At 51.1% G+C, this 24,533-nt stretch overlaps 3 protein-coding genes and 1 long non-coding RNA gene across 11 annotated transcripts in view; 3 read left to right on the forward strand and 1 right to left on the reverse strand.

Annotated features, from left to right (window-relative positions):
- The first annotated feature begins 35 nt into the window (after positions 1-35).
- ZNF821 (zinc finger protein 821) lies at positions 36-12,373 on the forward strand. Of its 3 annotated transcripts, XM_053952531.1 has the most exons (9): positions 36-125; positions 320-471; positions 1,514-1,605; positions 8,174-8,284; positions 8,381-8,506; positions 8,952-9,094; positions 9,621-9,725; positions 10,586-10,752; positions 11,451-12,373. In XM_053952531.1, the coding sequence occupies exons 3-9, from the start codon at positions 1,566-1,568 to the stop codon at positions 12,103-12,105; spliced, it is 1,347 nt and encodes a 448-aa protein (XP_053808506.1). In that variant the 5' UTR covers positions 36-125; positions 320-471; positions 1,514-1,565; the 3' UTR covers positions 12,106-12,373. The 3 variants fall into 3 exon arrangements, with proteins under 3 accessions (XP_053808506.1, XP_053808507.1, XP_053808508.1); XM_053952532.1 differs by lacking the exon at positions 8,174-8,284; XM_053952533.1 differs by lacking the exons at positions 36-125; positions 320-471; positions 1,514-1,605; positions 8,174-8,284 and having other exon boundaries at positions 8,475-8,536.
- LOC128793411 (uncharacterized) lies at positions 3,869-5,666 on the forward strand. Its single transcript, XR_008432795.1, has 2 exons — positions 3,869-4,687; positions 5,087-5,666. It is a non-coding gene; the product is annotated as an uncharacterized LOC128793411 (long non-coding RNA).
- On the reverse strand, positions 5,671-21,235 carry ATXN1L (ataxin 1 like). 3 transcript variants are annotated; one of them, XR_008432792.1, is made up of 4 exons: positions 21,135-21,229; positions 19,314-20,902; positions 10,223-10,323; positions 5,671-6,861 (listed from the first exon to the last, which is right to left on the reverse strand). XR_008432792.1 is itself a non-coding variant. In XM_053952513.1 (3 exons), the coding sequence occupies exons 2-3, from the start codon at positions 20,790-20,792 to the stop codon at positions 10,312-10,314; spliced, it is 1,491 nt and encodes a 496-aa protein (XP_053808488.1). In that variant the 5' UTR covers positions 20,793-20,902; positions 21,135-21,229; the 3' UTR covers positions 9,733-10,311. The 3 variants fall into 3 exon arrangements, 2 of the variants coding, with proteins under 2 accessions (XP_053808488.1, XP_053808487.1); XM_053952513.1 differs by lacking the exon at positions 5,671-6,861 and having other exon boundaries at positions 9,733-10,323; XM_053952512.1 differs by lacking the exons at positions 5,671-6,861; positions 10,223-10,323 and having other exon boundaries at positions 12,452-20,902; positions 21,135-21,235.
- Positions 21,236-22,112: 877 nt separating this feature from the next.
- Positions 22,113-24,533, forward strand: part of AP1G1 (adaptor related protein complex 1 subunit gamma 1) — a 35,897-nt gene continuing 33,476 nt past the window's right edge. The window contains exon 1 of one of the 4 annotated variants that reach the window (XM_053952507.1): positions 22,113-22,219. Coding sequence is in view for 3 of the 4 variants with exons in the window: in XM_053952511.1 (XP_053808486.1) it covers positions 22,716-22,757 (42 nt within the window). In the remaining variant the exon portion in view is untranslated. Of the gene's footprint in view, positions 22,220-22,287; positions 22,758-24,533 lie in introns of those variants that run through there. The other 3 variants (XM_053952511.1, XM_053952510.1, XM_053952506.1) reach the window with 3 other exon arrangements.

Genomic DNA, 24,533 nt, shown 5'->3' on the forward strand with positions numbered 1-24,533 from the left:
GCCGGGTGCTGTGACCTGGCCGCGGGGTCCTCGGCTCTCTGAGGGCCGCACGGCGCTGGCGCCACCGCGAAAGAGAGTCGGACCGAAGTCGAGCCCGGGCCTGGGCCCTGTGCCGCAGCCCCCGGGTAAGCGGGCCTAGCGGGCGTTCCGAGCGGGCCCGCTGATCCCGCAGCGGCGCTCGGCGGCCCGCGAGGGGAGGCGGCCCCGAGCCCCCGGGGCGGGGCGGGGCGGGGCGGTTCTCCTCTCGGCAGGTGCGCGAGCTCGTAACGCGCGCGGTGGGTCGAAGTTAATACTAAACCCGTGCATTTTGGCCTTGCAGGGTACGCGAGATTCTGGTGAGCCGGGGTGGCACGAGGGCTCCCGGTGAGCTGCCGGCGGAGGCGGCCGGGGCAAGTGAGCCCCGTCGCAGGCACGGATGAGCTCCCTCGGGCGGTCGGGAGTCACGCGCTGGGCTGGATCCATGGCAAACAGGTGAGACACTTCAGGTAACGAAAAGCCGGCACCTGGGGTCTGCGGCCGAGCCGTGCCCTCCCGGTGCCTGCCGTGCCCGCGCTCGCGCCGCGCAGCCCGGCGCTGCCCTCCGCCATCTTGCCCGTCCGTCTGTCCGCTGCCCTTTGTCTGTCTGCGGCTCCCGGCGCCCGCGGCGGGACCGGGTAAGCCGGGCCGGGCTGAGGTCGCCGCCCGCGAGGGGTGAGACGGGCCGTGCGGCGGGACCTCCGCTGCCGGAGCCGGCCTGTCTGTCAGGGCTGCCCGGTCGGGACGTCGGGAGCCCGGGCAGGGTTCCCGCGTCCGTCCTGATGCCAGAGAAGCCGCATCCCTTTGTCTGTATGTCCGGCCGCTTGCTGGCCTGGTCCTTCCTGCCGTCTCCCGTGTGCTGGGACTGCCGGCTGGATCCCGCTGTCTGGGGAGGTTGCTGAGATGTTCGTGTCCGTTTGTCTGAGAAGGCTGGTGGGATCCCTGTGTCCGTCTGGCAGTGTGAGGCTGACAGGATCCTTTTGTCCGTTTGTCTGAGAAAGCTGATGGGATGTCTATGTCTCTCTGTCAGCGAGAGGCTGATGAAATCCATGTGTTTGTCCCTCTGAGGAGGCTGATGGGATCTCTATGTCCATGTGTCTTGTGGGAAATAGGTTCAGCTCCTCCTTTGGTCTGTCTCTCTGAGAGGACTGTTGTAAATGCCACCTTCCTCTGTCAGTTCAATGACAAGGATGATTATTAGGCTGCAGGAATAGGCAGGAGAAAGAAGGGTGTTTGGATTGAGGTTGCAGTAATTTTTGAAGGGGACGCTCATTTTTTGAGGGGGTCAGGATTGCTTAAATCTTTACCTGAGAACTGGGTAGGACTGCCCGTGCACAATGCTTTGTGACATACTTGTGGACTGTGTTGGATGCTGGCCTGGAATCCAGCTGTGGTGATGCAAGAAGGGTGGGGAATGACCCTGGGAGAGCCAGCACAGAGCTTGGCCAGGGACTTAGAGGGTTTTGGCAAAGTGTGTGACAGACTCTTCTCTTCTCAGATGAGCCCTCTGCAGAGGGGAGGAACACTCCGTGCTCCCAGGTCAGGAAAACATGTCCCGTCGGAAACAGACCACTCCTAACAAAGTTCACTGTGAGTATGACGTTATGCAGCATTGTGGGACCCTTGCTCTGGCTGGGCTGTGGAGTGAGGTGGGGAGGAGTGGAATGATGGGAGTGATGGGAAGGGACAGCCTGTGGGGAATGGTGGTTACTCATCTTTTGTCTTAGGGTGTAAAAGAAGAGAAACTGAGCTCTGTGCATCAGGGAAGTTGTCTGTGTCCTGGCATAGTAGGACAGGGATAGACTTGAACAAACAGCTAATGCTGTGAACATAGGTGTGTATGTGCAGGGCCTGTACCTGGGCTTTGCACTCACACTGTCAAAAGTACAAGTTAGAACACTAGAAAATGTGGCTTGGGGCTCTGGCCTCTCTTGCGTAGCAAAGGAAGTTCTAGGCAAGGTGGTTGGAGCATGCTGGCTAAAAGCCAGCAAGTCCTGGGTTTTGATCTTCATCCTACCACAGACTCAACTGACTGGCCTTGAGCATGTTACTTATACTCTCTGTACCTCAGTTTCTAACAGATGATGAAATAAAGCCATTTGCTCTTTCCTGTCAAGGAATGGTTGGTGGCCAAATAATTTACAGGACAAATAACTGCTGTCTGCCAGATCATTCTTGAGCTGAGGTGGTAAGATGGATCTCTGTTTCTCCATCATTGCCAAGGCCTTAGCATTTGTTTGACAGTGAAAGGGCTGAAGATGCTGTGCATCAGCACTTCTCGTGGGCAGGCTACAGCCAGGCACTAGTGGAGCTGGGAGACAGAGATGGAGGTTTGGCTGCAGAGGGGAAACCGCACATGTATAGCTTTTGTTTGGCAGCAAAGGGAATTTGAGGGGCCTGAAATTATGCCGTTGTTCATACCCAGGTTTGTGGCTGGAAACATGCTTGGAAATTGGGCTGGAATTAGGAAAATGAGTTTCCATTTCTGTAGATCTGTGAGAGCAAGGCTGCTGAGAGGGCCCTGTGTTTTTTTGGCTGCAGTAGCTGTCCGAAGTGCGAGACAGAGCTGAGTGCTGCAGCCCTAACACTGCCTCATTGCTGGTGCTGCTGGCTTGCATGTCTGTGTGTTTGTGTGCTGCCTCTGTGCACAGGTACGCAACAGGCGTCTGTGCATGCTGCTCTCTGTGCAAGGGGAAACACTGGGCTGGAGCTGACACCTTGCACACTCGGTGAGTGCACTGGGAAGAGCTGCCTCTGTCTGGGACTCGCAGCCCCACTGGCTGAGCAGCTTGGCAGAGCCAAATGAGCTGTCCTTGTTGGCCAGAGTGAGGTTCTCAAGGAGTGTGGCTTGTGGCACCTGCACTGCCTTGTGCTCTCCGATTCCCGCTTCTGGTTGCTGGGTTCCACTGTGGGCAGAGTATAGGTGTAATTTGTCTGATAGTACATTAATGACTTTGGAGATGTCATTCTTAGAGAAATTTGGTATGTCCGGTATTTTGTCCTGTGATGCCGGTAACATGCCTTGTGTCCACACACTTGTGCTTCTTAGAGTGCCCAGGTATTACTGCTGTTACTGAGCTCAGGCTTATGTCATATATGCATTTAAGCTGTCTTCCTTGGGCTGGAGTCGGGATCTCTTGAGTATGGAAACCACGCACTGCAGCAGCTCTAATGGTGCAGATAGAGTTTCCATGGTGTTTAGATGGGTACTTCTCTGCACTTCACTGCATAAGGGCTGTGTTCTTCAGAAGCTTGTACTATCATATACAAAACTCTACGTATCACAGAATTCAGTGGTGCACTGTTTTCACAGTGAACATTGCTTTTTTATCTGCAATACAAGTGATTGTATCTCCAGTCCTGGTTTTGGAGGAAGCTGTCTGACAAGCATGCTACCAGGGGGCAGGAGATTATAGCATCAGGTATGCCACGGAGTGGAGTTCTGGGACCTGTTCATCTCCTTTACATGCAGTACGTTGCTACAGAGCAACTATTCAGCAGGAGCCATCGAGAGCAGCAAGTAGGACCACAAGAAAATAAGGGGACCGAGAGATACCAGAAACTTGTCAATGGTGATGTCTTCACCTTGGGATGGAAAATCTTGTCTGTCTTATGATGAACACCACGAAATCGTTGGGACTTCTCTGTCTACCTAGCCTGCTGTATGTCTGGAGGGCCCAGAAATGCCGTGCAGTGCCCTGACGAGGATAATCGGAGAAAACACCGGCTCCAAGAACGGGGTGAGCCAGCAGAATGAGGAGTCAGGCTGACACATAGCAGACACGTTACTGGGACTTCTTCACAGGGACTGCAGTGGTTGGGAGGAGAGGAATGAAAGGGACAGCAGGTATGCAGCTTTTTATGCAGTTGCCTGCAGCTGGGGTCTGATTTGGCAGGCTATGGGGCTGGGGGACTGCCTTTTGGATTTGCATAAATACGACTGTGCATATATGACTGGACAAATTTGATGGGAGGATGGTGCCTACTTCTTCCTTGCATGGCCACTCCGTTTTCTCTTCCTTCTTGGACTGACTAGGGCGAGTGACAGCTGCCAATTTCCTCTCCTTGGCTTGCTTGGTGTCTCCTCTTTCCAGGATTACTTTCCAGGCTTGGCATGGCCCTCATTTCACCTTGCTCTCACAACAACATGGTTTTCTGTCCTCACATAGGACAGAATCACTTTGCTTGGCAAGCAGAGCAACCAGCTAGGAGATTGTACGGTTACAAATCAAAAGAGTTTTAAATAGAAGTTGATATGTAAGGAAATTCAAATTAATACTGAAACAATGATAAAAATTGTGGTAAAATTTATCACAAAAGTCTTTCTGTGCATGATGGCCAGTCCCACAATTTTAATTGTAGTCATTCCCCCTGCAGCACATAAATGGCTCTTAAGAATATAATTTTCTTTTGCCATGTAGTGCATGAAAAACACCTGACAATGTGCTAACAAACAGAGCAGGAATAGTGGAATATGCTTGTTGAAAAATAGAATGCAGTTAGGTTGTTTGTGAGGACATACCTTGATTGATTCCATTTGATCTTTATTTTTTCCCAGAGTATGCAGTATAAAAACTCTAACAATTCATCTGTTCTTGCATTCATCTGTTACTGCGCTGTCACCCCACCAGTCATGGACCGCTTGCTTTGTGCTTGCCAAAATTTGTTGCAGGTATTAGCATGCACTTCTCTCTCCCTGCTGTCCACAAGCTGCTTTGCTTTCTATTGCTTGTGTCCTCTGCAGCTGATGCTTATTTTAGAACTCTGGATAAGAGCTTTTGTTAGTCAGATTAATTCCTGCTTCCAAGCTCTATTTATCATGGCTCAAATAACCCATTAATCCTCTATTTCCTTCCCTCTCTCTCTAACACACACATGTTCTGTGCTCTTTGGTGTTCCTTGGATTCTCCTGTCTATAACAGTCCCATTTTGAAGGGAAAGTATCTTGCAAGAAATAGCACCCAACATTCACAACCAAGCAGAAATGTTACTTGCATCAAATCCCTTGATTCTGAAGGGCTCCGTGGACTGCCATTGTTAACCGTTTCAATTGTGTTGTTTTTCATTTCAGTAACCACTACAGCAGTGTGGACAACCCAGAATAGCCATTGGGCAGGTGGAATAGATCCACAGTGGTGGAAAGACTTGCAAATTTCAGGTCCAGGAACACAGAGAAGACCTACATGAACAGGGACTTTTAATTTATGTACAAGGAGGGAATAAACTGACTCATCTCTGAGAGACGGTTCTGTGTAGGAAGGCAGGAGAATGATGTAGTCCCTTTGGATTTTGTTTTGTGGATTTTGGGATGGGAGTTGTTTGTTTCTGTGTTTATTTTCCAGAACACCTGAGAGTTATCCTGCATTCATACAGTTCAAGAAGGGAAGGGCTCAGGGCTGATACCCTAGCAGTCATGCCTGCCCGTGTTATACAGTACCACAGGGCTGTCCCCTATCTCCACCACTGCTGATTTGGCATCCCTCTCATTCCCAGCAGTATGGAGAGGAGAATGGAATACAAAGCAGAGGCATTTGTGTCATCTCTCTTGTCCTACATCTCTAGCTGTTTGTAAACAACTACAGTGACTTGTTTTGGTGTTGTGGTCAGCCTGCAGCCCTGTTTGTATTTAATAAAGAAACTTCTGGAGAAGAGTCTGTGAATTCACTGTTGAGCATAACATCCTTTACTTACGGCAGTGATCCTAAAGCTGTTGCCTGTCTAACTCCTCTTCCAAGTGATTGGAAGTGTACCCAAAGTGGGGTGGAGGTGGGGGTGTGTCTGTTCATGAGCATGTGTGTGCAGAAAAATCAAAAATATAACCCTGGACCTATCCAACGTTAAATCTGTAAAGCTTCCTCAAAGGAGGACTGTCTGACAGTAGGTGAACAGGACACTCTTTCCTAAGTTCTTTTGTACACTATTACTCTAATACATAAGAAATTTTGTACAAGTGGAAGACAGTATTTTTCCATGTTTGCCTTTCCCAGTCCCGTGAAGTTTCTAGATAGAGGCTGTGGAGGATGCACAGGACATGGCCTGCTAACAGCACGGGTTTGGTTAACAGCTTGCATTGCTGGCTGTAAGCTGGTTGTTCTCTGCACTGTGCTGAGTCAATGCTCACTGGGCGCTGGGGATGTTGCACAGAGGCTGGAGGCACACACAATTGCTCAGTTACTGTGACTGATGCCAGTGTTCCTTATGTGAGGAGTTCCTTCTTCTGTCACCTTAGATAAAGATCCCAGCTCTTAAATCCTGCAGACTGTCTGCATGGTTTGTATAGCTGAGCAGGAACCTGCCCTGCCTTTGGACTCCAGGCTGCTGCTCAGTGGGAGCATAATCTGTCTGAAAGGGAATAGGGGGAAGAAAACAAACATGTAATTGCTTCCACAAGCAGCCTCAGTGGCACTTGGGAATTCTGTTTTGGAATTCTGTCAAAGGTAGCAGTACATCTGCCATCGTAGTTTTACATCAGTCCTGTGTTCTGCAGGTTTCCTCATTTCACCATGCTTTCTCTTTCTCTCGCAACGCTTTTTTGGTCTATGGACTTTTATCCTGGTGGTTTGTGGGTTTCTGCTTCTTGGAGAGGCACTGGAATTCTGTGGTGTCTGCTGCTTGTGCAGTCTGTATCTCAGTCCCACCAATGTGAGGCTGTGGTCCCGATACAAAAACAGCACTCCAGGTCATGAAAACCATTCAGTGCTGGGATGGCTTCTGAAGGGGTGTCACAGCAGTCATGATGGTCCCTGCTGCTTTCAATGACAAATAGACTTGGTGCTCCTCAGCACCTCTCCTCAGGCACATGGATTGTGTTCTCAAATCTTCTCTACAGCACTCTTTCTCACATTTCTGAAAGAGAATGATAAAAGCCTTCAAATGCTTTTGGAAACCTACATGGGGACATTGGGAACTAAAACTCTTCTCCCACAGTCTCAATGAAACTTCTGAAGGTCTTTGAAATCTTCCATAAATCACAGCTTTTTAAAGCCCTACCAAAATCGCAAGGTGAGCTCCAAGGAAGGCAGTGTGAATGGGAACATGGAGCAGCACTGGCTGGAACAGTTCAGCACGTGGGAATGTACCTGTCCTTGTAAGAGGACTGGTGCTCCCTCAGGAGTTCAATTTCCTGGTTATACTGGTGCCAGCTGTGGCCCTGTACTAAAAGGTAACTTTGTCTTCTGAAAGCTATGTCTTGATTTTATGTGAAAAATGCACTGTGTTTTCCTTGGCATTTTCACATTGGTGCTTTGAATGGTTCTTGAGCACTTAGAAATCACTTGATAAATGCAACTCAAAAGCCAGCCTCTGGGAGCTTCAGCACCTTTCCCAAGCCTCCCAGCTCATCCACTGGAAAAGGTAAATCATGACTACACCTGGAACAATGTAATTTGTTTGCTTTAATATGAAAACTAATGGTTGCCTTTTATTGTTATTCTCTGGAACCAAAACTTCTTTGAGCAGGGATTGCTGTAAGAAGTTTTCATTCAGAGCACAAGTAAATTCTTTCAAGGTGTTTGCCATGTCCTATTGAGCTGAGGTACTAGTGGTCACTGTTTTCAATGGAATAAATTGTTTTGTCCTAAGCATGCATCTCAGCTCTCTGGGGTTATCCCTTTAGGTTTCTGTTTTGAGCACCTGAAGTGCCAATGAGATTTATTTTAGCGAGAGCCATTCCTGGGCAAGGCAGGGTAGTTTACTATCTATCATATACACAGGAGAACACCAGCTCCAAGCATAGATGCCTTTTGTAAAGGCATCTTGTCTTCATCCCTCCTGGGACAGAAGAAAGTGACAGAGCATGCCAAGGACAACCCCTAGTTTTCATATCACTGTGGAGGGCAGGTGAGGTACTGGGCACTTAGGGAGGTGCTATTTTTGAGCAAAGTGTCTGCTATAGCCAGGAATAAGAGTTAATAATTTAGAAGAGCTATACAGTACTATCCCTGATCTGGGATACTGTCACAGTCCACAGGGCCTTCCTCCCACCCTGAGCTGTACTGTAGGATATTGGTGGATAGCTTGGCAGCAGCAAGAGCCACCTGGCTATTTATGGCAGATATATGGGGTCACAGGTATTTAGTGGCTGGAGTGGCATACACATAGTATGCAGAGGGCAGCCCAGCGCTGCACATTGCCACTAGTGCAACTCTTATACATCCAGGCACTGGACTCACATCAGCAGGTGCCAGAGGCTGGTGTGGCAGGGTAGGCAAGCAGAGAAGTGACCTAAGTGCTTTCCAAGAGGTGACTCCAGAGGTTCTGCACAGTGCAGGTGAGCAGCCCCATGCCTGTTGTATTTTTGGCGAGCCTTGGTGATGGGAAGCAGTGGAACAGCACCAGTATGACTCTTTGTCTTTGTGGCTGCTAGGGGAGCAAGTCTTTGCAGGGCTGGAGGAGCAAGCCCGCCAAGCCATGATGAAAAATAACTTTCCTGGAACTCTTGGGGACCAAAGGCCAACAATTCGTCCACTGCAAGACCCTGACTCCAGCAGCAGTGAGTTCTGCCCCTTCCAGTAACACCAAGGTAGTAGACTGGGGAGACTGGAAAGGGGTGAGGCTGAGGGCTGCACAGTGTGTGTGAGTCCTCTGAGGACCGTCTTACCCGGCTCCTCCTCCGGGTCAGCCCTTCGCTCCAGTGCAGGACTTTGTCCTGAGGATCGGACCAGCACAGCACAGACTGGGCAATGGCATGGGACCCAGTGCCATTTCACCAGAGCAGGGTGGGAACAGCAGCAGCTGTGCCTGAAGATCTGGCAGTCGTCGAGCAAGGCAGTGTAAGAGGCCATGCCCAGGGACTCAAGTGCCCTAGACTGAGTTTAAATGGAACCCCTAGTTGGAGGGGGTGGGCAGAGGCCCCTTGTAATGCTGGTCAGGACACTTAAGGCCTATGAGTGCCGTCAGGGTCCTGACACTTGATAAAACTGTTCTGCACGTTTCAGGTGGCAGTGATGATGAGGAAACCACTCAGGATGAAGTTTCTTCCCATACGTCTGAGGAAGACGGCTCAATGGTGAAAGTGAAGAAGGAATTAGAAAATGCAGAACGACCTGTGGCTGGAACCCCATTGATAAGAGAAAATGAGGCAAGTGTGTACTGGCTCTGCACTCACCATAGCCTCCAGGGAGAGATAAGGGTACTGTCTAAATACTTCCTCTCCCCATCATGTTTCTTTATCTTTCTCTCCCTCCCACCTCCTCCAAACAATGTCTCCTGGCAGGAGGAAGGGGTATGAAGAGCTTTTTGGCTGCCTGGAACAGGAGACAGCAGGCACAAACTGGCCAAGATGTTTGCAGGGTGTGTCCCCTTCTCTTGGTTCTGGTGCCATTCTCCAGTTGGCTTCCCCTTGCCACAGAAAAGGCCCTGCCTTCTCGAGTCACTCTGCTGGCAAGAACCTGGGTGCAAGTGAGGCTGTGGGGCCTCTGCCCCCTCTCTGTGAGATGCAGGGGTTTTGCTCAGAGGCTACATGAAGGAGGTTTCTTTCAGGTGTCAAGCACCCAAGCCAGCCCTGGCAGGACTGGGCATGCGGCAACACTGGGAGGAGCCAAGGAAGGGCGCTGTGCCTGCGGGGGTCTGCGTGCCTCACACCAAATGGCTGTTCCTACCCGTAGGTGCCTGAGAGTGTGAACACTGAGCCCATACTGGGACTGTCACAATGCCCCCTCTGCCAGCTCGAGTGTGGAAGCAGAGATCAACTCATTGCACACGTCTACCAGGTAGGGATAGTTCCAACTGGGGAGTGTCTCTGGCCTGAAGCCTCAAATCTAGAAACAACTCAAAGCACAGGGTAACTTTGTTCTGGTCTTTGCAACCACAGAACTGAGTGTCTAGCTAGGACGTGACTGAAGTTTACAGCTGTAAACTGTGTCCAGAGGGTGTCTGGGGGAAAGAATTAGCGAGGCCCTGGTCTACAGATCTGGAAAAGATAACTCTAAGCCAAGGCAGTCTCTGTAAGTATTTCAGGCTAAGACCAGGCAGTTCCTTCAAACTAAACATGGAAGCAATTTTTATATCATTCGGTGAGATAAGATCATTCCTGATCATTTATGTTATACTTCATTACAGTTCCTGTAATTGTCCGTGAGAATAGCTGTTCTTCCTCAAAATTATTCCAGTTTTTCAAGAAATATGTGATGAAATCTTAGGTTTTGTTGTCAGTGCTTTCTTCATAGCACATCAAAGTCTGTAGCAGAAGGAATGAAACAGAACTTACCTGTACCAGTTGTCTCCATGTAAGTGCTTCTTCACCAGCATCCAGCCTTGCTTTAACTGAGTCATGCTTTGTCCTGCACCAGCAGTTCCTCAAATGCATTCCTGAAAACAAGGGTCAGGTCTTACAATCCAAGTGTTTTGGCCTTAATTTTTTCTCCTGCACTGGAGTTGAGCTATAAAGGGATTTTCTTCTTGTTTGACCTGTGACACAACAAATTACTTGTCTTGAGCTTGGTCTAAAAGACAGAGGTTTAGTGGTAAAGGGTTCCCATTCCAAGAGGCTGAACAGAATGGTTTGAGCATGCCTTGGACTGGGCAGGGAGCTGGGCAATATGTAACTACCACCTGAGTGGTTGTTTTGCAGCACACTGGAGCGGTGGTGAGTGCCAAGAGCTACCTGTGTCCTGTGTGTGGCAGAGCCCTCAGCTCCCCAGGATCCCTTGGGAGACATCTCCTGATCCACTCAGAGGACCAGCTGTCCAACTGTGCAGTTTGTGGAGCACGCTTCACCAGCCACGCCACCTTCAACAGGTCAGGGTCACCCTGGCCTATGAGTGGGCTAGGGCAACACATTAAAGATTCGGTGGGTTGCTTTGAATGACTCAGAAGTTGTGGCTCTGGACCCACTGAGGCCTGTAGGACAGTGCTAAACATCCCCAGTGAGTGAGATTCTCTTGATTCCTTCCGGTCTGCAGCTCTGCATCCCCTGCCAAGACATCTGCAGGCTGTGCTGGTAAAAGGCTCTTTCTTAGCGCTGTGCAGAGCTAGAGAAAGTGCTGTGGGCTCCAGTCACTGGAGAACAATCCACCCCTTCCCTTGCCCAGCAATCCAGTGGAGTAAGGCTGCGCTATCCAGATGTGTTCATCATGTCCTGAGCAGGACTACAGGAAGAGACCAGAATGTTCTTTCTTTGTGTCCTGCGTAGTGGGAGATTATCCACTGACCAGTGGAATGGGGCTAAAAGGAGAAATTCAGAGATGATGGGGAGGAGCAGCTTGCTGGTTTATTCCCACTCTTGCACTCTTCCAACCCACGTACTGCTCTGGGCTAATCCACTTCCTTGCCCTGAATAGGAGAGCATTTTATTTTAGGTACTCAGACATATCTGTGGGCAAATGATTTAGCAGAGGGCTCTGCCATGGGCTATAAGTGGGAGCACTGTTCATGGCAGCCCATGGGGACTCTGCCCAAAGCTCCAAGCCTCTGACTGCATTCCTCCTGCTTTGCAGTGAGAAGCTACCAGAGATGCTCAGTGCGGATCGGCTGCCGGCACCACAGAGCCAGGGCCCCTCCAGCACTGAGGGTAAGGATGTTGCCTTCTGCACCCCTGTGTATCCTGCGGGCATCCTCCTGGTGTGCAACAACTGCGCTGCGTACCGCAAGCTGCTGGAGGCACAGACCCCTGGCATGCGCAAGTGGGCCCTGCGGCGCCAGAACGAGCCCCTGGAAGTGCGGTTGCAGCGCCTGGAGCGGGAGCGTACAGCCAAGAAGAGCCGGCGGGACAACGAGACGCCTGAGGAGCGCGAAGTGAGGCGCATGCGGGATCGGGAAGCCAAGCGGCTGCAGCGCATGCAGGAGACAGATGAGCAGCGGGCACGGCGGCTGCAGAGGGACCGGGAAGCCATGCGCCTGAAACGTGCCAACGAGACCCCTGAGAAGCGACAAGCCCGGCTCATCCGCGAGCGTGAAGCCAAGAGGCTCAAGCGGCGCCTGGAGAAAATGGATATGATGCTCCGGGCACAGTTTGGCCAGGACTCCTCTGCCATGGCCGCTCTGGCAGCTGAGATGAACTTCTTTCAGCTGCCAGTGAGCAATGTGGAGCTGGAGAGCCAGCTGCTGGGCAAAATGACCTTTGAGGAGCAGAGCAACAGTGCGTTGCACTAAACCACAGCCAAGAACTGTGCTGCCTTTGTTGCACGTGCCACATGTGCACTAGCAGGCTTCTGCACTCAGGAGGCTGCTGTGGGTCCCTGCCTGACCCTCCCTGACAGGTGGTTCTGGTTTTCCTCTGAACCCAGGAGGAGACCAGAGCTGAGAGATGCCTGCCAAAGCAGCTCTGATGGGAGCAGATTCTGACGATACAGTCTGCTCTGGGGGCCAAGTCACAGCCTGTGACAGAACAAAAATAAATTAATGTATTAATTAACATTAATTAATGTTCACATGTATTAATCCCCTTTACCTTTTGTGCTTTGTCCTGTTTTTGGGCCCTTGCTGCCCAAAAAGGTCTAGGCTGCTGCAGTTCTGCTGTAGGTGAAATCCACCTCAATAAAAAAGGAAAAGGATCTTGTTCACTGCAGCATGAATTACAGAGCTGAAGACAGATAGTCCACAAAGTCCTCCAGGAGTAAATCCTTTGCAGCTTGTGCCCGTAAAAAGGAAACAAAGGAGGATGCCCTTCTGGAAATGCCTGTGCACACCCTTTTTTAAAACATCGTTATTACATACTTAGTTGCAGTGGCATCCATGGAAAAACTAAGGAACCTAAGGTCCTGTTTTAAGATACCCCATAAAAATAGTGAAAGAAAGGCTGGCCAAGGTAAACAAATAGCAAGCAGGTTTGCTGCTTTACTCACAAGTTATTTTCACTTAAACAGCATTTCAGGTTTGCAAGTGAAAGAGTTGATTGAATGGTAAATAACAGAGTAGGTCAGTTTCTAGGACTTTATGGGTTTGCTTTTCTCTTTATTCAGCACTGGTGAGGCCACATCTGGAGACCTGTGTCCAGTGCTGGAGTCCCCAGTGCAAGAGCAACACAGATGTACTGGAGGCAAAATGTCATCGTAGCCTGTGCCTACAGGAAATGGCTCTCGTTGCTAATAGAAATCGCTATTAAAACTATGCAACTATGGAAACGATATCTAGGCATATTTAAACTGCAAAAGGCAAAGCAGTGGCACAGAAGGACTTGTGGCAGGGCAAAGAAGCGGTACACCCTCCATTATTTGGCTTCTTTAAGAGTGAGCACCTGAAAATGCATGGTGTTAGCTTTGTGGTTTTGAGACATCAGCCCACCAAAAGCCAGTGTGCCATGTGCCACACTTCTGTGTTTTGTAGCCTGGAAGCCCCTATTACCTCCATAGCATTTCCAGTTAAGGTCTAGAGTCATACAGTGGTTCAAACACCTTGGGAAGTACTGTCTTCTCTCTGATGGCTGTTTCTCTTTAAGTCAGAAATGGTGACCACAAGACTGCTACTTGAGATCAGAAGAATAAAGTTAAAACAAGAAGCAAAACCTTTTGATCAGACTACTTAAAACACTCATTTCCTCCTCACTTTTCAGTTTGAAAAACATTTGATTGTTTTTCAGTTTAAAGCCCTAGTTAAAATAGTTACCTTCAAAATGCATAATGTTGCACTTTTCTGGCAAATAATGAACCACTCTCACAGCCAGCCCTGCGGATGCTGCTAGGAAACAGCATTGAACCTTTTTAGTGCAAGTTTTCTTCTCCTGCCACTGCAACATCTAGTTTCCTCCCTGTACAGAAGCTGTTTTAACATGATGTTCATTCATCATGTAGAGCTGACACCCAGGAGCCATCCCTGCTTCTCTCTCTTTGGGAAAAGGCACTGTAAAGGAGCTGTTCAGTTCCATGTTCCTTTGTTCATACCCTCTTTTGTTCTCTGATCTCTCACTTTTATCTTCACTTGTGTTCGTTTTGATACTCAAACCCCCAGTTTGCTTCTGGCAGTATCTGCTTTTGCTCTGCCTCGTGTTTTGCTTGCCCAGCAGAGGTGTACCTTTACTCTCCAACCTGCAGCTGGAATTTTCCCTGTAGTGTTCTGACACCTTATCTTTATTCCAAGGGGTTCAGGAGAGACCACATAACACAAAAGTAGCTGAAAACACAGAATTATGACTTATAATCCATCTGTCACCCTGTATCTTGCCCTTGTCTCCAGATCACTTCCAGAGAAGTCACATGCTAATGACCACTGATACTGCAGACAAGCAAAAAGTCTCAAACACCAAAGGAAAAGCTATTGGTTTATATATAGATATATATATATATATATGTATATAGATATATACTGTGTTTACAGAGTCAACAAGTTAAATGCAATATTCATAAAAGCATTAACAATAAAAATACAATTTGTTTGTAGGCAAGTACAGACTTAAAATGGTAAAACAGGAAAAAGGATCTCACCAAAGTACAAATATACAGTACAAATTGATTTATTTAAAACAGTTACAAAATAAGCACAACAAAATAGAGATTATCCTTAGAATTATTAATGCTTTGTTAAAGATCAGGTAGGAGGAAAGGGGCAGGGACAAAGTTGGAGGGGAGCACCTGACTAGTTCTAAGGCTTTAGATACACTGCATCGGTTACATGTTAATACAGCCATATACTGGGGGTTATAGTGAGGGGTCAGCACTTATCTACAAACATCTCTCTGCCTCAGGGCAGCCCAGCCAGCTCCCCGTCTCTCTCTCTCTCTCTCTGAGGACACCCTCCCCGGCGCTAAGGTGCCATGAAAGCCAAAAACAACTTGAGTGTGCCAGGGGCGGCAGGGTGGGCGGCAGCAGCCCAGGACCTATGGGGCAATTCTGTCCTTGACCGTGTGAAGGCCATGGAAGGGCCTGGACCATCAGCATTTTAAACTATATGTGGAACACCCTGGGCCAAACTGTACAGGATGTGTATTTGTAGCTGTCTTAGCAGCTTCTGACAAATGTCAGGCTCTAGCACAGCTTGAAAGACAGGGAGCAGTTGTGAGCGACACTGGGGAAGGCACGTGTGCTGCTGCGGGCAGGAACTAGCATTTGGGCTACTCCAGCTGCTGTAGATTATTTTACAATATTTTCTGAGTAACAAGGATTGTTAGTTCTCTATGGGACAAAGTGACTTGAAGTCTGGGGTGGGGACAGGGACACAATGTGAAAAGTGCAATATAAAAAGCTGCTCAGGAGCTGGAAGGGGAAGGCAGAGTGGCCTCTGCAGCTTCCTTCCCTTCCAGACAGAGCTTCCTCTGCATAGTCTGGTAGTGATGAGCGCTCATTGCCGTGAATGCACAGCCCAGAGACGGGCTTTGCTCTGCTGTGCAGCTAACCCGAGGCATGTTCCATGGGACGGGACGGATGGCTACAGACACCCATTATTGCATCCCACAGACTCCTGCTACAGAGTGTGAGCTGGATAAGATTAGGGCCTCCTCCAGGCAGGACAGACCACAGCTCTGCTACCCTAGACAATAGCAGCAGGAACGTAGTATATTTCTCTGAGAAGTCTGTCACATCTCTGCCAGCAGAAAAGCCCAGGTAACCATCCCACTCTGCAATGTCTTCCTGGCTTTATCTCCTCCTTTCCCTGTAAACCCGAGGAAAAAAAAGCCTTCTCCATGGGCTCATTCACAGCCTTTCTCACTGCAGCAGAGCCTGTCTCACACACTCTCTGTCCCACGCACTCCCTGTCCCAGGAGAGCCTCAGTGCTCAGCACAACCACCACTATGGTGCTAAGTCATACAGCCCTGTCCAGTAAGGACAGGTTCCTGTGATACCAGTACTGCTGAGCTGGGCTGGAGAGTTGCCAGTGGCCCCCTCCTGCTCACCCTTTGGGGCAAACAGCCAGACACAGATTCTTCATCTCAGGCCCCTGTCATGAGCTGTGTGCTTCAAACCACTGCTTCCAGGGAAGAGCTGGCAGCTGAAACACACACAGCAGCGGGACTGACAGGAGTCTGGATAAAAGCACCAAGGTCCAGTTCACCATGGCCTGTTCCACAGAGCTCAGGACTGCACCCAACAGAGGTGCAGCAAGCCAAAGTCCAGGTCAGCAGCCAGGTAAACAACAGGGCAAGCACCTTCACAGCCCTTCACCTGCCTACAGTACAAAGCTATTTAAGTCACACAGCACCTTGCCTCATTTGTCAGTACTGCCCATTCAGACCACTGCACAGTGCAGCTGAGATCGAGGAGTTACAGTAACACACATGGTGTTAAGGCAAGCTCTCCAAACCCTCACTCTAAGACAGACTTCGGGGTTCAAAGACACTCAAGGGGCTCTGCACCATCAGTTGCTCAGACACTGCCTCTATGGTGTAACCAGCCCTTCTACATTCACATGCCATATGTATGCTAGATCCCTTTCTCAAGTGCCTGTCACAGCCCTGAATTCCTCTGCATGCACCGTGCATAGAACAGGCATGAGAACCCAGGCTTCTCTGCCTCCTGCCTTTGGCCACAGACACCTCAGATATCCTGAGCATTAAGTACTAATTACCAACATTAATGGAGAGTTTTACATAGGAGAGTCCAGTCAGTAGGAGCAGTGACACCCCCAGGTGGTGATGGGGCCCAGGAAGACACTTCACTGACAAACAGGGTTGTGAAAACAGCTTCTGTTCCTACAGCTGCTGCGCCTGAGGAGGCAGAATCTTCACACAACAGCATCACTGTGACTTCACACATTGCAAATGCAGCTGATGAAACCAGAAGTAGTGTGTCATTTGGGAGCAGCTACACATGATACAGGCAGCATCCTCATTCTGGAGAACCCTGTGAGGCACAAACACTGAGGGCATGATTAGCACATATCTCATCTAAGGCCTGTCCTGGTGCAGGCATTTTAAAGGCAACAGAAACGGCTAGCAATGTGCTAAGAAAACAGGACTGAGGCCAGGATGGAAGGGACATTCTGGAGACTAACTTGCCTAATACACAGGCAGAGCGTGCATTCATTGCCCAGTCAGCAGAAGCCAACCAGTTACAGGACACACTCCTGGGGAGTGCAGAACAGCCCTGAGACAGCACCACTGCAAGGAGAGGTGCTGACACACACCATTCTGTGACAGAGAGGAGTGGCACCCCAAGAGTCAGGCACACTAGACAAATTTCAGGCAGATGAGAGCAGGGAGATAGGAACAGCATACTGAACATTAGGACTCTGCACACTAAGAAAGCCCCCTCCAAAGCCTGGTCCTAGCACAGAGATGGGCACCTGAACACAAGGAATACTCAATCCAGGTTAAGTCAGTGAAAACTGTTTTCTCACCAGAACAGTGACTATTTATCCTAGCTGCGCCATGGTGTCATAACACACCATCAGAGAGGGCAGATTAGTGTAACTACAGGAGACTTCACTCAATAGAGTGTTACCACCACAATCAGCTGTTCATACACAAGTGTATTAAATCTCGCCATGAAAAAGACTACTCTTGATTTGACCACATTGTTCTACAGAGGAACTGTGAAGTGAAGCATCAGAAAAACTAACACAAAATGACCCCAAAATGCCCTGTGACACTTTGATATTTTTAGAGTCCGTACATTAGTCATAGAATTGTACTTAGCACAAACTTTGTACCTTGCCTGCATATGTACAAACACTTGTCTCTTGTCTAGAGCTTATCCAGGAAACTGCCTGCAGGGAAGAATTAGCCATCTGAAACATTTTTTCTCACTTAATTACAAAATAGCATTGGTCTTCTCACAGAAGAATGTTTTCACCCTTCTCTAGAGAATGCTGAATGTATTTTGCTCCAGATCAAAACAAAACAAAACAAAACAAAACAAAAAAAAAAAAAAAAAAAAAAAAAAAAAAAAAAAAAAAAAAAAAAAAAAAAAAACAAAAAAAAAACCCAAAAAACCCAAAAAAACCAAACCAATAAAATATCCAAAACCAAAATTCAACCAAACAAAAAAATCCAACCCCATTAATCCCTAGGTTAAGTCTCTGCAAAAGCTATAAGCCCAGGAGGGTTTTTTTTGAAAGTTAGTAACATGGGAAGAAAGATGTGATTTGGTGGCAGAACAACTAAGTAGAGTTTATAGGAGGAAACAACGTCTCCCATCCCAACTTGTGTCCCATCTCAAGTGCTCAAGTTCCCTATTCACCTGCACCCAAGCCCATCCTTTTGGTCCTTCCTCTTGAATTTCTGTGATTCATTCAAATCTGTACATTCTTTGCAAGAAGAAAGAGTAGTTGTATTCAGTGGAAGAGACATTAATCAGAACCACCAGAGAAGCACCTCCATCCTGCCCTTGAGAGCTCCATTGGTGAACGGTCCTTTTAAAGTGCATGTGTGAAGAAAGGGGATGCTGGGAGTAGAGCCCCCCAAACTCCAGTGGGGACTCATATCTCCCCATCATGAGAAAGGAGAAATAAAATCTTCAGCAATTTTATCTGCTACCTTAAGCCAAGTCTGCCCTCCTCATCTCCCTACCTGCCCCGAATGCTCGGCCCCTGCCCCGCAGGGAGTCAGTTATCCCAGGAGGTGGGAGAAAGCCCCAGCCTCCAGCAGCCTCTGGAATGCTCTCATCACACACTCATGACCACATCCCTGCTTCCCACCCCAGCTAGCCTGTCGCTGCTCCCTGAGGCACTGGAGGCCTCCTGACTCCCCAAGAGGAACTGGTCAGCCATGGAACTGGAATGGAGCCATTCCTGCAAGGCAAAGAGCAGCCTTTGTTGGCGAGCCTCTGACAGTCTGTGCAATTCCTCCACCTGATGGTGAGGCTCACCTGCTGTGGCTGCCCTAGTTCACACCTCTAAGGGATCATTTCCCTGCATTTGAACGCCCTTCAATAGACAGCTTGACCTCCTGGGGAATGAAAGAGGGACGGAGCAGAGAGGGCCGAGGCTCCTCTGCCTGCATGCTGTATCTTTGGAAGCCTGGGGCCAAACTGTACAGACTGCCAGCCTCTGGCTGAGAAGATTCTGCACGGGAGCTCTGGGCCGTGCTGGTTCTATCTGTGTGGCTCTTCCTTTCAACAGCTCTGTCAGATGGCTCTCTGGGCCCCTGAGCTGTTCGTTCCATTCTCTCCCTAGCAGATACCAGCTGATCTGTGAGAGGGGAGTTGGCCTGAGAAGCAGAGTTGCCATTCATGCTCTGTAAACTGATTGATATGCAGACATCCCCCACTTGCAGCCTGTGACAGGGCAAAGCAAAGAGCTGAGCAGTCCTCCCGGGGCTGCAGGAGGACCAGCCCTGGCCATACACAAAGAAGGGATGCTCCGGGGGCACATCAATGCTCACTTTACTTTGTTGCTCCCCAACCACAAAATGCAGTGTGACAAGCCCAGGCCACTGGCTTTCCTGAATATCCACCACAGTGCTGGAGTCGATCTTCAGGCCTCCACTCACCTCCGCACTGCGAACAAAGTCTTGAGTCTGCAGGTCCTCCACCCGCTTCAGCTCTCCTGTCGCCAGCTGGATGATGGCTCCTTTCATGAAGTGAGAGGGCAGTTGTGAGGAGCTGGGTGGCTGCAAGTGGGCCAGCTCCTTTTCAAGCACATATCCTCGAGCCTGGGCATCTGGGCTCTCCCTCAGCAGGGCTTCTGAAGTGGAAGACCTGACAGGCTCAGATCCAACAGGAACAAGTACTGGCTTGCCATTGGCTATCACCATTCCTTTGGCTAACTGTCTCTGTCTAACAGTCTCTTCGGGGGACGTTCCACATGGGCTCCGGGACTGGCTGTTCCCAGCTGCAGCCCTATCTGTGGTGCTCCTCAGCATGTCTCCCTGCCCATCAGGGGTATTATGGCAAAGGTTTAAAGGGCTTGGGTCCTCTTTCCTCTGGGCTGCCAGAACATGATAATCCTGAGATGCCAACACCCCCACCACCCTCTGAACCTCCAGATCAGCGTCTGGGGTGCTCCTGTGAGTAGGCACAGAGATCTCTCTTCCCAGCATCTGGTAACCTGGAAGGAACTGTCCATCATTCATAGATCCTGCCGCAGCCCCTGGGGGCAGACAGTCCTCAACTGCACTGCTGGCAGAGTCCACGGCCTCGCTGGGCCTCCTGGCCACACTTTGCTCCAGGGGCCTCTGCCCACCATTGGCCGCAGCCACCTCTGAGCTCAGCTGACTGTCTTGCTGAGGAGACGCTGGGTTCCCACCTGCTACAGGTGCCTCATAGGCTGAATAGCCTGGTGGGAGGCGAGACATCTGATAATAAACAGGAATTCTCCCCGGTGCCATGTCCACTGGTTGGGGCGCAGTGTGGTGCTGCATCTGCCCAGGAGAGGCTGCAGAGGTGGATTTGTTGAAGCTGTGGGTGGGAGAGGTAGTCTGGGGGGAAGGAGCAGCTTCTTCCGTGAACAGGGAGGCATATGGAACAAAGTGGGGGACATGGGGGGCAGTGAGGTTGGTGGAAGGAGACAGGAGAGGGCTAGGCATGAAGGCAGGAGGGACGGCATAGGGCACTGTGTAGTGGGAACCGATGAGTTGCAGGGAAGCCGAAGGGATCTGTGCATAGTGGATGGAGGGGAAGGGCACTGCTGGGTGCTGGATGATGGGCGAGGTCACGTTGAAGGCTGGGGGCAGGGGGCTCACGTTCACCACGGGGTGCAGGCCCGTGGGGGAGAAGGTGGCAGGCGGTGCTGCCACTTTGTAGAGCATCCCGTATTGGTCCACCGTCAGCCCCGCCGCCGCCTCGGGGGCCTCGCCAGGACCGTAGCGCGGTGTGGCGGGAGCCGGCCGAGCCGTGCGAGCCCACTCGGGGCCCTCGCCCGAGCCCTGGGCTCCCCCCGCCCGTCCCGCCTCGGTGCCAGTGTTGGCGGCGGCAAGTTCCCGCTTCTTGGGCGGGAGACACTCCTGGCTCCGCTCGTGGCCCGCTCTCATGGCGCCCCGCGGTGTCCCGGCAGCCCCGGCCGCGACGCTGGTTCATGGGGGCACCCACTGGGGCTGCCACGCGCGGGCTCCTGGATCCGCGCCGCCGGCCGCCGCCTCACCTGTGCCAGGAACAGAGGGAGCTGTGAGTCCTAGCCTCGGGAACGGGGGGTGGCCCAAGCCCCGGCTCCGGGAACGGGCACGGCGACGGCCGCTGGCCCAGGGTCGGAACGCGAGGACGGAAGACGCCCGAGCCGGGTCGCCGCCCCCAACCCCGACCCCAAAACCCCGGCCGCGCTGCCGCGCACCCCGCCCCGTCGCGTCCCGCGGGCCCGCCCGGTGCCCGCGGCTCACCCGCCATGACCCGGACCGGCCCCGCGGGCCCGCCCGGTGCCCGGACCGGCTCCTCCCCACCCGTGGCGCACGGCGATGACGCGTCGCATGTCAATGACGCGCACGGCGAACGCCGGAACTGCTCAGGGGTCGTGACTCCGCCGCGCCCGGATGGCGTCACGGGGCACCCACAGCGCCGTTGCCGTGGCAACCAGCTGCGTCCGCCCGGGGCTCAGAGCGGCCCGGCCTGCGGGCCGTGCCCGGGGCCCGGCCGCCCCGCGCGAGTCACCTGGCGGCAGCGCCGCGCGGTTTTTGTTGGTCCCGCGCCCCAGACGGGCTCTCTCAGCGGTTGGCCGGCAGCGCGGGCCCAGCGGCAGCGTGGCCCGGCTCCCCTGCAGGCGCCTTCGGTCTGAACGTGCCCGTGCCCTGTCTCGCACCCCCGCAGTGTCCGGCCGGCCCCGTGCTGCTGACCGGGCTCCGCGGGGGGCAGTTCCTCGTCATTCGGTGATCGTTAATGTGGCATAAGGTCCTGGAAACGGGAACAGAATAGCTGCCTGGGGCGGGGGTGGCTCTGTACCCCCTTCCAGAGCCGCCTCGTTTACTGCGGCACACTGCGTTCACGCCGTCGCCGCTGGACGTTTAAACAGTGCAAGATTCGGCGGGCTGGGAGCGGCTTGGCCCCTCCGGCCTCGGAACCCCTCGATCCCGGAACCGCAGACACGGGCGACGGGTCCCGCCCGGCCCCACCGTGGGGAGCGCGCGGTGCCGGGACCGCCCCGCGCGTGACGTCATCAGGGACTGCCACGGTGCAGACGCACCTTGCCGTCTCAGACCAACCTCACGTGTGATTCCGCCAAGAAAAGTAGTGCAAGCGGCATTTTCCGTCCCGCCACCGGCGGTGCTGCACCGCGCTCCCTCCATCCCCGTCCCGTTCCCGCCGAAGCTGGCGCGGCCGCGCTCCCACACGCGGTCGGCAGAGCCTGCGGGGCCGCGGGGAGCGAGCCGGTGCCCGGATCCCTCCGCCTGCGGTATCGGTGCTTCGGCCGCGCCGCCGCCATTTTGAATGCCCGGCTCTGTCCGCCGCTGCTGCTGCAGGGACCGGCCTGGTGAGTGGGACCGATTCGGGCCTCCGCTGCCCAGGCCGGGCCTCCCCTGACCTCCAGGTCCCGCCGCCTGGGGCCTCGCGACTCTTGGGGCTTCCGTCCGCCCCGAACTTCGCGGCTGGGCTTCGGCCGCTCTGTCCGCGAGGCCGCCCCCTGCCCTCTCGCCGCCTCTGTCGGCGCCGCTGTCTCTGCCCGGCGGTCCGACCCGCTTCAAACTCTCCCCTGCGCCCCGGGGCCTCCTGCTCGGGCGCCGGGAGCGGTCCGTGCCTGCCCTGGCCGTTCTTTGCCTGGAAGACGGCGGTGCGGCTCTGCTTCGGCCCCCGTTCCCGGAGCTCGGGGGCAGCGGAAGCGGGAGCGCGCACCTCAGGAGCTGGTTCATGCTGTGGCTCGGTGCCGTCTTGGGAGAAGCCGGGACTTGTGCCTGTCCTTCCCTCGGTATATTATTGCCTAGGCTGCACAAGCGCTCCGAGTATTACGGCGTCTGCATTACTTACCGATCATGGGTTTTAATGGAAGCAGGAGATGTTCGGTCTGGCTAAAGGTATTTGCAGTGAGCTGCTGTCTGATGGCCGGTCTCTAAGGGCGCCTTCAGGTCCCTTCTTCAAGGCTGGTTGAGTTCTCGCACGAGCTATAAGATAAATTGTAATTTATTTTATAGTAGACATTGTTTTTAAAGTTAACAGATGGAACAGGTGTGTGTTTTATTGTGTTGAAAGTGATGTGTAAAAATGTTGAGCGACAAATTTCAGTTTATGATGCTTGAAATATTAATGGGACAGCACAGAATCCCAGTGGAACATCTTTGAAAGGATAACAGTGTCACATGTGTGGCCAAAAGGTGTTTGGTCCATAGTGGCTTAAACAGTAAAATGCACATGTGTTTTCCCCTGTAAATGCAGGGGAATCCTTTAGGGATGCTCCTAGCATCCTATATTTAAAATGGCAGAGAAATTTGTGCTGTTTCATTTCCCCATTGTTTTTTAGTGATTCACTTCTGTGTGGTAGAGCACAACAGCTTTTTGTACCCGTTTCCCTGCTACTGCTCCTCTAAACTACACTTGGGATTTTTTCCTTTGTTTGTTTACATATTTTCTGTTGCCAAATTCTTTCTTCTGTTTACTTGTGTGCTCTCTGGTGTTTGGCACAGGATTTGAAAACTTGTTGGGTACTCGAGAGCTGAATGAAGGCAGGAGATTTTGTGGTTTTTTTTTCTGAGGAGGTTGGTGTGAACCCTTCCATTCTTCTGTGCTGGGAGAAGGAGAGGAAAGGTATTTAAATTCCTGTTTCTTGAGAAGGGAAAAGTAAGTCTTGCGTTATTGTTTTGTGAGAGGATCTAGCTTTTGTGTTTCCAGTGTGTAAGATAACTTTCAGATTTCCTCCTTTTATGATTAAAAAAAAAAACAAAACATTTTTTTCCTTTTTTGTTGTTTTTCTTTTCTGTTCCTGTGACTGCTGATCTGTTTTCCTGAAGGTGGCATGGTAGAGATGGAAAGATCCTGTAGTACCTTTGAAGTGTCCTGTGAGAGATTAAGGGATAACAAAAATGCTCTGATTGTTGGTGTAGAGCGTTTTGCAGTGGCCTTGCTGTGCAATGAGATTAGTGAGTGTGTCAGGCCATGGTGTGAGAAGGTTGTGGACAGTGGCACAGGAGTCCAAGCTGGCTGTTTTCAGGCACACAGAGCCCACCCTAGTGCGGCTCAGGTTTGGAAGGTCAGCTTTCCAAGTCTGCGGGCTCGTGCAAATCTTTACTGCTGCTAAAAGTGATGGCACTTGGTAAAGCTGCTTGTGCCTCTCCAATGTGAATATTTGTATTTGTGAGCTGGCCCTGTATAACTGCAGGCGATGGGGTTGTTTGATCTCATTGCATTTTTTAATGATAGAGCAATTTCTTCTGAATGCAGGTGTGATGCTAATTTGTCCTAGATGATCCTCAGCTGTTCTCTGGGGAGAGGATCTGTTCTGCCATGGTAGGAGCTTTACTTCACTGGAGGAGCATTTTAGAGTTAATAAGTAAATATATGATGAAGCTGTAACTCAAAAAACAGAGCTACAGTAATGTGAGTACAAGTGAATCTGCTGATATCACAGGTATTAGTGCAGCCTGTATCTGCTATTTGGCAGAAGTGCTACAAGTGAAATAAAAGATTAGAACTTTCTAGGGAATAGCTGATGTTATGTGGCCTGTTGTAAAGTTCATATTAATGAATGTAAAAATGTGGCATCTTGTCTTTCATCTGGCATTAGTTAGGACATAGAAGAGTGTAGAGGTTTTTTGTGACAAACTAGTGTTTTGTTTTTTTTTTTTATTATTTAAAGT

The sequence above is a fragment of the Vidua chalybeata genome, chromosome 11, assembly GCF_026979565.1.
Source record: "Vidua chalybeata isolate OUT-0048 chromosome 11, bVidCha1 merged haplotype, whole genome shotgun sequence".
In the NCBI taxonomy this organism is placed as follows: Eukaryota; Metazoa; Chordata; class Aves; order Passeriformes; family Viduidae; genus Vidua; species Vidua chalybeata.